At 43.9% G+C, this 12372-nt stretch overlaps 1 protein-coding gene across 2 annotated transcripts in view; it reads left to right on the forward strand.

Annotated features, from left to right (window-relative positions):
- The first annotated feature begins 1442 nt into the window (after positions 1 to 1442).
- The window catches only part of RANBP9 (RAN binding protein 9), a 100601-nt gene continuing 89671 nt past the window's right edge, over positions 1443 to 12372 (forward strand). For both annotated transcript variants that reach the window (XM_037011064.2, XM_073224954.1), the window contains exon 1: positions 1443 to 2123. In XM_037011064.2, coding sequence (XP_036866959.2) covers positions 1589 to 2123 — 535 coding nt within the window. In that variant the 5' untranslated portion in view covers positions 1443 to 1588. The remainder of the gene's footprint in view (positions 2124 to 12372) is intronic.

Consider the following 12372-nt stretch of genomic DNA (forward strand, 5'->3'; position numbering starts at 1 on the left):
TAAATGACTTTGTTAGTTCTGGCCAGACACTGAGGGCCTTCAATTAAATCGCCATTTACCTACCCTCTTGAAAACTAAACAAATATCCGTTCATCAAAACGTTCCTTGTTTATTTGGCCAAAGAAGTACAATCACGTCTTTAGCAGCAAACAAATACCAGAATTACTATCATGTAGTTTGCCCTAGTAAAGCTCGATTTTGCCAGCCACAGAAGGGATCACCTAAACAAAGGGAAGTAGTGAAAACAAAATGCAATGCTAGAACGGGACAGAGAGCAACACTTGGCAAGTTGTGCCAAATTAGTCGAACAAGCAAAGCACTCTACTAGGAGATGCAAAGTAGGAAGTCCTATTTTTGGCTTAGCCGACCTCGGTGAATACTGCCTTGTTTTAGAAATGGTAATAATTCCTTGCTACCTAACAGGCCTGTTGTGAAAATTAATGAGTCTATGAAATATTTTGACGTCTCTAGAAGCCCTTCCTAAATACACACCTTACATTCATACAGTTCGTGCAGCCTCTTTGAAAATATGCCAATCTTTATTAGTATTCCCGTGACACCTTCTACCAATGCACGTTCACTTTAAGTCCTTGCTAAATTAATTAATAAAATGCTGACTATTTTAGGTGGGAGACTTTGCCGTCGGAAATGGTTTCCACTCCCCACATGATACATGTTAAGGTACCAAACACTGTGGAGTATGAAGAGCCATAGGGTCATAAAGAGGGAGGTGGCAAACAGGAATCTGCTCTGGGGCAAGAGCTCCCAGCAGAGCTGAGACCCCGGCGGGCACTCTCCAGATTGCTCCTCGGGGCACCGATCTGAGCTCTCGGGATCCAGGCCGCTCGGCTCATCCGGGCCTAGTGGGCCCCGTGCGCCCGCAGGCCGGGCTTGCGGCCGCCCCAGCGGGGCTCGATTACTTTCGCCTGGGCAAGTGGCAGCCCCGCCGCTCCAGCGGGCACCCTACAGTGGGGAGGTGGGGCGACGACAACAAAAAGCACTAAAGTAGGCGGAGATTCCCCCGGGGAGGGCCGGGCGCGCGGGCGGACCGGCCGCGGACTCGCTGGAAGAGGCCGGACCTCCGCTGGGCCCCTGCGCCGGGAGCCAAGCGCCCCGCACCCTGCGGCCGACGGGCCCAGCCCCGCAGGCCAGGCCGCGCACCCCGGCCCTCCCCCACCGCCCTCGCACCGCCCTCCCTCTCCCGCCCCTCGCACCTCCGTCCCGCCCTCTCGTGTAGCACCGCCCGCGCGCAGCGTCTCGCGCCGCTCGGTCCTCCCGCCGGGAAACATCCGCGAGAGCAGCGGCCGCGGAGGCCGCCACTGCGCCTTCCCTTGCCTCGCTCCCGCCCTCGCGTCCGGGCCCGCGCTCCGGTCAACGTGCTCTCGCAGCCTCTCCGGCCCCGCCGCCCACCCCCGGGCCTCCGAATCCCCCAACCGTCGCGCTTTGCCTCGGCGCGCGGCCCGCCGCCTGCTTCCGGGGCGGGCGGACCAGGCTCCTGGTGCCGGCGGCCGCCGCGACAGCGCCCCCGGGAAGCCGAGGAGGAAGGAACGAGGAGGTGGAGGTGGCCGCAGGCTGAGTCGCGGCCGGGATGTCCGGGCAGCCGCCGCCGCCGCAACAGCAGCAGCTGCCGCCGCCACCGCCGGCAGCCGTGGCCCCCGTCCCGGGAGTGGTCCTGCCGGCGCCCCCGGCCGTCAGCGCCGGCTCCTCTCCGGCCAGCTCGCCCGGCGGCGGCGGCTTGGGGGCCGCGGCGGCCGCCCTGCTCCTGCACCCGCCGCCGCCGCCGCCGCCCCCGGCCACCGCGGCCCCGCCGCCGCCGCCCCCGCCGCCCGCCTCGGCGGCCGCCCCCGCCGCCGCGCCCCCCGCGCCCCCGGGCCTCGCCGCGGGACCCGGCCCGGCCGGAGGCGCCCCGGTCCCCGCCGTGGCGGCGGGCAGCAGCGCCGCGGCCCTGTTCCCGCACGGGGACTCGGCCCTGAACGAGCAGGAGAAGGAGCTGCAGCGGCGGCTGAAGCGCCTCTACCCGGCCGTGGATGAGCAGGAGACGCCGCTGCCTCGGTCCTGGAGCCCGAAGGACAAGTTCAGCTACATCGGCCTTTCTCAGAACAACCTGCGGGTGCACTACAAAGGTACTGGGCGTGCGTCCTGCGGTGGGAGTGGGGCCACTGACCCGACGTGTCCGCCGCCGCCTCCGGCCCTCGGCCCGCCCCCGCCCGCCCTCCCGGGGCTCGGTGCCCTCCGAGGTGACCCGCCGCCCGCTCTGCTCCTGCGAGGGTGGGATTGGGGTCACGGTGAAAGGGGAGACATTCTTGGAAGCGGAAGGTGAGTGTAACGCGCGAGGTCTAGTGCAGCTGGTCATACTAGGCCAGGACTAGCACACCTTGAGGGAATCCAGGATGACAGGACAGAACTCGCTTTCTGATTTCCGTTTAAGATAAACCTTAGGGCTCATGGAGAGGAATCTATGGCCTCGGAGTTGGGTTACATTGTTCTGCAGGTGATGATGGGTCAGGCGTTCTCTTCTAACGTGGGAGGAGAGAGGCACGATTCCGAGGTATGATTGCTGATGAAGGGAGAGCGGGGGGGGCGGGGGGAGGAGAGATCTGTGGAGGATTTGGGCCAGAATTAGGCCAGATATTGTCCAGGGAGACAAAAGGACCAGGGGCCCAAGTTCAGCACCAGTGTGTCTTACTAAAAGCAACCGGCAGCGTAGGGGAGGTGAACCCTCGGTAGTACGCGTTTCTTAACGCGAGCAGAAATCTACCACTGCTGTTCGGAAATGCCCTGTTTACATGCTGGAATTACATGAAGTCCTGTTGTAAACAGGGGTTTTTTAAAAATTTTACTTAGGATTTTAAAGGAAATTCGCTTATGTTTTATACCTGCAGTTAAAAAAAAACAAACCTTACGTTTGTGCTTGTTTCTCTCCTCCCTCACCTACCTTTCTTATTTTAAAACAAAGCGTTAAGATCAGGTGTATATAAAATTCTAAGTTGCTATGGGAATTTTTGAAATGTAATCCAAATTAATAGCATGCCTCAAGTTTATTTGTTTGGGGGGAAAAGAAAAATCAACCTAATGTATTCATCTGTCTAGGAACAAATCAAGTATTTTAGGCCCCAAATCTGAAGCAGGAGCCTTTACATTCAAAGCAGCCTCATTTTGATTGGCTACAAAGGGAGGGTCTTAATCAGATGCTAGTGACATGGATTTAGAGGGTATAAGCAACCTTTGTGGTTAAAGTATACAGAATTGAAATTTGAGAAGAACCTTGATAAATAAGTAACTATTTAATCAGAAAGAATGGTCACAGGAAATGTACCAAGTGATTTGGCTGCAGAAAATCACACACAAAAACAGGCCTTGTTGAATATTCCTTTTTATCCATAGATGCAGAGAAATGCTTTCAATTTAAAAATGTTAGGTTACATAAATGGCTGAAAATTATCTTTTTTTTAAGGACATTTTTGTTAATACACTGGGAAGGCTATTATTTATTTTGTGTTTTAGTTTGTATGAACTGTTGTCTGTTGTGAAATGTTACTTCTGATCTGGCTACAAGAAAGATTTTTGTTAGACTTGACAAGCTCGTATTTTAAATTTATGGTGAATGGTTAATAATTAGCGTAAAAAACCAAAGGTAGAAGATAGGGAAGATTATGGAACAAAGAATCCTAGCTTTCAGGAGTCCTGCAATCATTTGTAATTTTAGGCATGTTACAAGATAGGGCCTCGGTTTCTTCCTCTTGAGTAATGAGGGAGTTGAGCCTTCGTGGTTGGTAGGGAAATTTCCAGCTCTGAATTTCCATGATAACTAAGATTTGTGATCACAGCTAATTTAGTATTGTAACATACCTTTTTTACTTCTACTAACTCCTTTTACATAAAATTGATGATTTGGGTCAGAGAAAAGTGCATGGTCATGTGAAATTGGTTGGAGTTTGGAATATTTACGACACTGCTGACTCAATTACTTTTCATGTTGGCCTTTTCATTACTTTTTGTTGTGTAATACTAAGATTCACTTTCTGGAAACTTCACTCTTTTGTAAACATAAATCATCATCTCTGGAAGAACAGATGTAGTTGTTTGTCATACTTTTTCTTTTCTCTCCCTCTCTTCTGTCTCCCGTTTGTCTCTCCCTCCCTCCTTGTCACACACACACAGTCCCTTTTCCCCCTTCTACTGCTTCTTCCTCTTGTTTTATTAATGTGTGGGGTTTTTTCCTGTTGTTTTTCTGTGTGCCTTCCGAGTGGACCACACCAAAAGTACCCAGCTGCTCTTCCCAGAAATAAGGGGAGCAAAGGGGAAGTGTCGTAGGTAGTTGGTAACAAAACTTTGAAGTCAAAGAATACCCAGAGTGAATTTTGTTTAACTTGTTATCATGCTGCATTGACTTTACCTAAGGATTTTGAAACACTATTAAGGTTAAAAACTACTGTACATTAAGTATTGTTGATAATTACAGAATGTCAAAAGATTGATGAAAACTGTTTTCTGGAATTCTGAGGATTTTACTTACCCGTGAGGTAGAAATATCTTAGTCTCCTTTGCTTTGAACATACTCTCTTTTTAAGATGTTTTTCTTCTAAGTTGGAATTACTGTTTTTGGAAGCCATATGGTTCCTTAAATGATTTGTGGGATTAAAGTTAAACAATGCCAGACATGCAAAGTTGATTGGATTGCAAAGGAATAGCAGTGTATATACTGTATGTTAAAAAATTTTTAGACCTTTTGCTTAGCAGTTACACACCAACCATTGATACACTCAGGCATGGCCCCTTTTATTTTTAAAATCCTTGTCATCTTTGAATAAGTACCAGTGTGACAATGTTAGAGTTAGTTATAACTTTACTCTAGCTTAAAGCATTTTAGCGACTAAGGACTAAGGATTTGATGTCTAAGTGTTCACTTACATCTTGAATTTTTATATTTGAAGTTACTGCTGTTTTGGATACTTTACACAGCATTTTGATAGATACCCACACACATACATGCACGTGTGTTAGTGGATTTGGACTAGATGGTGGAATTCTCATCTTAGATGTGAGAAAGTGGGAGCTCTTGCAGTTTAGATTTCCCAGTCACAAGTAAGCCAGAATTGAAAACTAATTTTTATCAACTCTAAATGTAGTGCTCTTTTCACTATACCATTTATACTACTGTTTAAATTTGTATGAGACTTGTTTTTTCAAATAGATAAAATCCAGTCATCATATTTAGAACTTCTTGAAGAATAATTGACATTAAAAGTACTTCCTCTGGGGAAAAATGTTATCTGGCACCCACTTAACGCCATGGAAAAGTCCAGACACCTTGATGATTTTAGGGCTGCTTGGAAGAAAAGCAAGATCTGTGAAAGTTGGGAATGATAAGCAATGAAATAGTGAATTGCATTTTTTAACTGATGCGTCATTAAGGGTATCTAACCAAATGGGTTTATCTTTTGGTGTGCCTAACTTCATGCCCTCAGTATCACCCATCATTAGGTCTTTAATACTTTCTAAATTTAATTTTTTATCTAATTTCTTGCACTGAAGGTTGAACAAAATCTCAACAAATATCTGCTTGCCTACCAATACAAAGGTATTTTAAGAATTATGGGGGTGATATAAAAATGTTCCTTAAAATCAAACTGAACTTTTCCCATGGTTCTTTGGCCAAAATTTGGGAAATTTAGCTTTTAAAATGCCAGTTGAAAACTGCAAGAATTCAGTGAATCTAATAAAATCATACTTAGAGGAAAGTAGATAGTAGTAATGGTAATTTATTGAGTAATTGCTCTAATGCAGATTTTTTGTTAGGTGCATTGCATGTATGCCTTGCTCTCTACTTTTATTTTTTTATTCAACAAGTATTTAGTGAATGTTTACTTTGAGCCAGGCTCTGGGCTCTCAGGGGTGAATAAGATACTGTCTTTGAATTCAGAGAGCTTGAGGAACATGAATGCAGTACGGAAAGTGTTGTGAAGAGTACCAAAGTGTTGTGAAGAGTACCGTGGGAGACCAAAGGAGCGTGCCCCTCAGGCCGACACTGGAAGGGATGAACTTGATGTGTCAGGGACAGCTTCTTGGAGGGGATGAGGCCAGTGGTCGGTCTTAAAAGTTGAATAGGATATGGGGGGAAAAGGAAGGTCTGGTCATTGCAAGTGAAAATGCACAAGCAAAAGCATAGAGGAGAGAATTTTACAGTGTATGTTTGAATCTATAAGCAGTGTTTTGATTGTTGGAATTTAAGAGTGTGTGACAAGTAGCAGCTGGGAAAAGATCATGAGGGGCCTTACAGGATATTTTTTTGAGCTTAGATCTTATTCTGTAGGAGATGAAGAATCTTCAAAGGATTTTAAGTAGGAAGTGACTGGCTCATATTTTCATTTTTGTAAGATTATACAACTAACGAGAGGATGAACTTAAGGGGTATGAAACTGGAAATAACAAACAACTTAGAAGGCTGGTACAGCAGACCCTATAAGAAGGACCTGAACTTGGACAGTGGTAAGGGTGCAGCAGAGCAGGCATTTTTGTGTTAGTTTTAAAGTAACCCTGACAGGATATGACAGAATGATGGAGAGGGAAATCTAAGATGACCACTTGGGTTTCTAGCTCTGTTGGGTTCTTGTAATGAGCCAGGAAACAGTACAATGTATTTGGAGATAAGTAAAAATGGGAATCTTAACTATGTGATTTGACTTCGTGGAAACCAGAAGAATCCAAGGAAATAAGCCTTAGAGAAAAAACAGGAACAGGCCTTCTGGAGTTAAGGTGGCTCTAAGTAATCAAACCGCTGGAGTTTGTGACCCTCCACTTCATTCTGCTGTTAAAGTGATGCAGTTACAGTGCTACTTCCTGGTGGTTTTCTTCAGTTCCCACTGACCGGCTTCTCTTCTATTTGAGATTCCTGAGGGACTTGGCAGATGGGCCTAGCTAATTGCCATCTCTCTTAGTTGGGGTAGAGCTTTTCATTACATACTGTGGTGTGAACTGCTGGCCTTCACATCAGGTGCTGCTAACCTGTGTTGAATCCAGCTGTCAGGGTGGGAGGGTAGATGTGAAATAAAGAACATCTTCCTGGTACAAGGATAGTGTGGGCTCCACCTCTTTCAGTAGGGACACCTGTGTGAGGCAGTTTGTCCTAAGGTATGTGGGCACCCACCATAATTGACCTGAGCTTGGGAGAGCGGTCTAGGTCATGACTGATTTGTGAGTCTTTCTCTAGTTGGTAGTTGAACTTGGAGTCCATGAGAGACTAGGTAAAGTGGGAAGAGCAGTGGGCCAGAGGTGGAGCCCTGAGCAACACCAGCATGAAAAGACGGGATGGAACCCAAGAAGGAATTGTTAAGAGGTACCTGGACAGGGGGGAGAGGGGTCACAGAAGCTGAGCAGGGAAGTATCAGAAATGAGGAAGTGATCTTTTAGTGTCAAATGCAACAGATAGGTTTAGTGAGATAAGCACAGAGAATTTCCACTGGATTTGGGAATAGACCATTGTAAACGTAGGGAGTGCAGTTTGAATTGAGTGATGGGGGCAAAAAGAGGTAAAAACAGAGAGGATAGTGAACATCCATGACTCCTGAGAAATAGGAGGAAAGAGATTAGGAGGACAATGGTGTTTAAGGCGGGTTTTTTTTTTTTTTTAATATTTGATAGTGAAGTTACAGTGTACCTGGAGATCAGCTTCTAATGTCCAGGAAAACCACCAGGAAGTAGCACTGTAACTGCATGACCTAGAAGATGAAAATCCACATAATCAAAATTATCCCTAAAAACCCTATTGGAAAGTTACCATGTTAGAGACTGCTGTATCGTTTCTAAGTAAGTTTCGTTTCAGTTTGTGTGGGTAAAACGGAGTGACATTAGAGTATGAAGTTCATCCAAGATAATGGAGTCCCAGTAAATGTCTACAGATTTCATATATATTTGGACAGTTATACTCCCCATATTCACCAGCAGCCCCAGTGCATTACTGTCAGTGATTTATAGCACAGAGGCATACCAGTTTATGGAAAGTATGTACATTTTGGAGATGCTGTGCCCCTACAGATGGAGGGGAAGAAGAGTAAGAGGGTAAGGGTGAAAATACCATCTTGGGGGACTGATGGCATGTAAGGGCTTGGAGGAAGGAAAGTGTCAGGAGCATAGGTTGATTAGTCTTGAGGAAGAAAGAGGTGCACCTGCTGTTTCTCTGGTATCCGTGGCAGAGGTGAAGACTGGTATGGACGCAGACCAGTTGGTAATAGAGTGGAGAGTAGAACATGACCATACATATAATGGTAAAGTTCTGTTTCAAGATTAAGACCGGGAAGGTAGTTTGCTCACTGATTTCAAGTAGAGGACAAAGCTCAAGGTGGATGATGAAAAGGTGGAGTAGCCATTGATGAGAATGGGGAACAAGCTAACTTAAAGATTTCTGAGTATGTTGTTGACAGCTGTGGGAGAACCCAGCTGACATCATGAATTCGTAGCACTGGCTACTGGCATAATTGTTGAATTCAGCGGACACTAACTGCCCAGAGCAGGAGTAAAGAAAGTGGATTATAATACTGATCTGAGGCTGTGGATTTGAGGTGGGTATGGTGGAAAGATAGTCATATGAAGGAAATCAAGGATATTTGATAACTTTTAAGTTAATTACCATGTAGCTTATCCTGGAAGAGTAAAAGGGGTAAAAAAACCCTAAGAAAAGGGTTCAGTGAATTGGAGTTCCCTTGATGTTGTTGAAGAGGAAGTGTAGGAGTGAAATCATTAGAAAGGGGGGAAGACAGAAGGTCACATCCTAGAGGAAGAATATAGTCATTTCCGCTATAATGCCACAAATGTGTTAATGGAAAAACCATGTTTTCTGCAAAATTGTGAATATAAAGTAATAGGGCTAATGGGAAAAATAGGGCTGGGGAAGACCACTTAAACTATGGAACTTCATAACTAGAGCACTACAAAAATAATAGTTCCAATAAAATACAAGCTATTCAGTTTCCACTGGCATTTGTGCCCAGTATCATACATAGGCTGCTGATCCTTTCCAGCCTTAAACCCAGGCTTCCTTCTTAGAAACATAAGTGCTTGACAACTGTTTAATCAGAAACAAGAATCTGACTCAGGGGGCTAGCCCTTTTCATCACCTTTTTTTTTTTTTTTAACAGAAAATGCATACTTTTAGCTATTAGAATGGCTAAAATCCAAAGAGAACCTGACAGTGACTATTACTGGTAGAGGATACAGAGCAACTGGAGCTCTCATACTGCTGGTGGGAATGCAAAATGGCACAGCCACTTTGGAAGATGGTTTGGCAGTTTCTTACAAAGCTGAACACAGTTTTGCCATATGATCCAGCAATTAACTGATCTGAAAACTTATGCCCACACAAAATCTACCTGTGAATGTTCATAGCAACTTTTCTCATTATCACTAAAAACAAGATGTCTTTTAATAGGTGAAGGGGTAAACTGTGGTATGGCCATACAATAATGATAAAAAGAAAAGACCTACCTATCCATGCAAAGACACATACAGATGTTAGATGCATATTACTAAGTAAAGGAAGCCAGTGTGAAATGATTATATATTGTGTAGTCTCCATTATATGACATTTTGGAAAAGGCAAAAGTGTAGAGACAGTAAAAAGATGAGTGGTTGTCAGGGACTTGAGGGAATGGGGAGAGGGTGGGATAGGCAAACCGGGGGATAGATTTTTTAGTGCAAAGTATTCTGTAATTGTGGACACATGACCCTATGTATTTATCAAACTCATGGAATTTTACAACATAAACAGTGAATCTTGATATGAGCAAAATTTAAAAAATATTTAGGAGGAGGGGGGAACCCCAGGATAGAATGCAAAATGTGACAAAACAGTGTAACTGTATTACAGATGTATGAATCAACCTCAGAGAAGAGGGAGGAAAAGGTGCTGACCTAAGTAACTTTGAAAATCAGTGGAGTCTGTAAAACTAAAGGTGAAAGAGACTACACAGCACTGAATTCTTGTTCATGAAGTTGTATGCTAAGGGGATGTATGAGTTAACAATTTTGATACTGTTATACATGTATATTGGAACTTTTAAGTAAATAGATGGTAGGGGAAGGCAGATTTCTTACTGGTGGAGTGGAATTTTACAGATAAGCAAAGGGAGGAGGCTGGAGTGATCCATGTTGTAGTGGATTAGAGTTGGAGACATCAGTATGAACTCAGGTTCTACATGTGATTACATATGGAAATACAGATAAGTGTATTTGCAGGAGTTCAGCATACATACATGTATTTCCTTGTCATCAGTGAGACGCCCAAAACAGTGACATCCCAATAATAAGGAGCATACCTAGCATCCAGAGTTTCAGTTCCAAAGCCACTGGCTGATGAAAGGAGCTGGGCTCCTTGGAGAAATGGCTGATGCCAGGACTGTGGCAGGAAATACACAAGATGTGATCCTCCAGCATCTTGTAGTGCCAGAAACTAACAAAAAACATATAAAGGAGGTATGTCAGAGCAGCAGAGCAGCCAAATGAAAAAGCTCCCAATGGCAACAGTTTGAGCAACAAAACAAAGTAGTGTTGAATTATAATGCGAAGTATAAGATAAATATGTGTGCGTTACATGAGTCCATGCTGATAAAAACCAAGAGGAAATACCTTAGTACTTTTTTATCTGTACTACACTTGAATATTCCCCAGAAGGCTTACTATAGGGGCAGATGTCCTGTGGCTGAAGCCTCTGAGAATTGGGCACTGCGGAATGTACTTCTGTTGGAATCCAGTTTTTTGGCTTTGAACCTTTTGTGTATTGCTGTTTTTCTTTTTAGTTCATTAATGTACTAGGAGAAGCTGTGCTATGAGCAAAATGACTTCTTTATTAATGCTCACATCATTCCCATATTTATCAAGTACATGTGAGCTAATTTGTATTCAAAAAACGTGCTTTGTAGCAAAACAGACTTTGTGAGAATTTAATATTTCTGAGGTGGAGTAGTTTCAGGTGATGTCAGAATCTAGAGTGTAGCTCCAGGAAGGAATGATTGAAGTTTTAGTGGAAGTTAGTGGGAATAAAGATGTCTAGGAATTAAAATGCAAAAACAGTCAAATAATCACAGGTAAATGCTAAGTGTGAATATTGTGTGGGAAAGGTACGTGTTGCTATGAAGGCATATAAAAGAGGTTAGAGGAAGAAACACCGAGGAAGCAGAGCTTGAGCTAAGTTTTGCAGTCTGAGCATCAGGGCTAGCTTCCAGTGGGGGCGGGGGTTAGCTTAGCAAAGAAGGCCGCTACTGTGAAGAACTGGAATAGGCATCTGTGGCTGGAGCTGAAAAGAAGCAGGGGACAGGATCTCACAAGGTTTCAGGAAGTTTATCTTTTTCTTAGGCCGAATGGGAGGCTTTTAAGAGGGAATTTTAGTTGTATTGAGGGATAGCGAGCGATACAAGGCAGTCTGATTTGTATTTCCAGAAAGGCACTCGGCTTTGTGTTAGAGACTGGAAAGGAATGGGGTGGGCTTGCAGTCAATAGATTGTTTGAATAGAAAGAGCTAAACTTGCTAGATTTAGAGTTTTGAAGTAATAAACGTATTGCTTCTTGAACAGTGTTAAGAAAATACTTAACATTGTAGTCGGTGTGGTTTTAAAAGTTTGATAATATGAGGTTGTTTTTTTGTTTACAGAATTTAAGGTAACCTTCCTGCTCATTATTAGAAATAGGCCCTTCATTCTGATACTGCTGGTCTTTCCTAAGAAATAGTATGAATCCTTTTAGTCTCACATCTAAATTTTTTCGTAGGTCTTTAAATTTAAGTTTAATTTAGAGAATTTTTCTATAGTGTTTTAGGAGAACATAATAAATATAATGGAACCTTGAAGGTTTATGGTTGTGTAGTTCTTTACAGTTACTTTTGCATGATGGAAAAATGTAGATTCTAATTCATACGAGCATTAATGCATGGTTCTGCTAACTTGGAACAAGTTATATAACCTCTGTAAGAATTTCTCCATTTTTAAAGTGAGGTTAAATAATGCCTGTCTCAGAGATGAATGAGAAAAATCTAATTAAAAGCACCTGATACTTTGAGGGATTTGTTTGCTCTCAAATATTAGTTTTCTTTCTCTCTTCCTGTAGAAGTAGCAAGAGTACATGTGAAGTGATCCCAGAATGTTCACTATAACTGACTCGTTCTGTGGGTTCAGAAATTGTACTGGATCAGGCTTCTTGAATTAAATCCCAGTACAAGTCCTGGTTTGGGTATTCTTGCACCACAGTATCACCCTGGGAGGGTTTCTTTATCTTTCCTTAATGTCCTCAACTGTGAAATGATTAATAAATAGTGTCCACTTCATAAGTTGTTTTGAATGCTAATGAGTTAATAAGTACAATGCCTTTGGAACAGTGCCTTTCACA

This window comes from Manis javanica, chromosome 16, assembly GCF_040802235.1.
Source record: "Manis javanica isolate MJ-LG chromosome 16, MJ_LKY, whole genome shotgun sequence".
NCBI classification, from domain to species: Eukaryota; Metazoa; Chordata; class Mammalia; order Pholidota; family Manidae; genus Manis; species Manis javanica.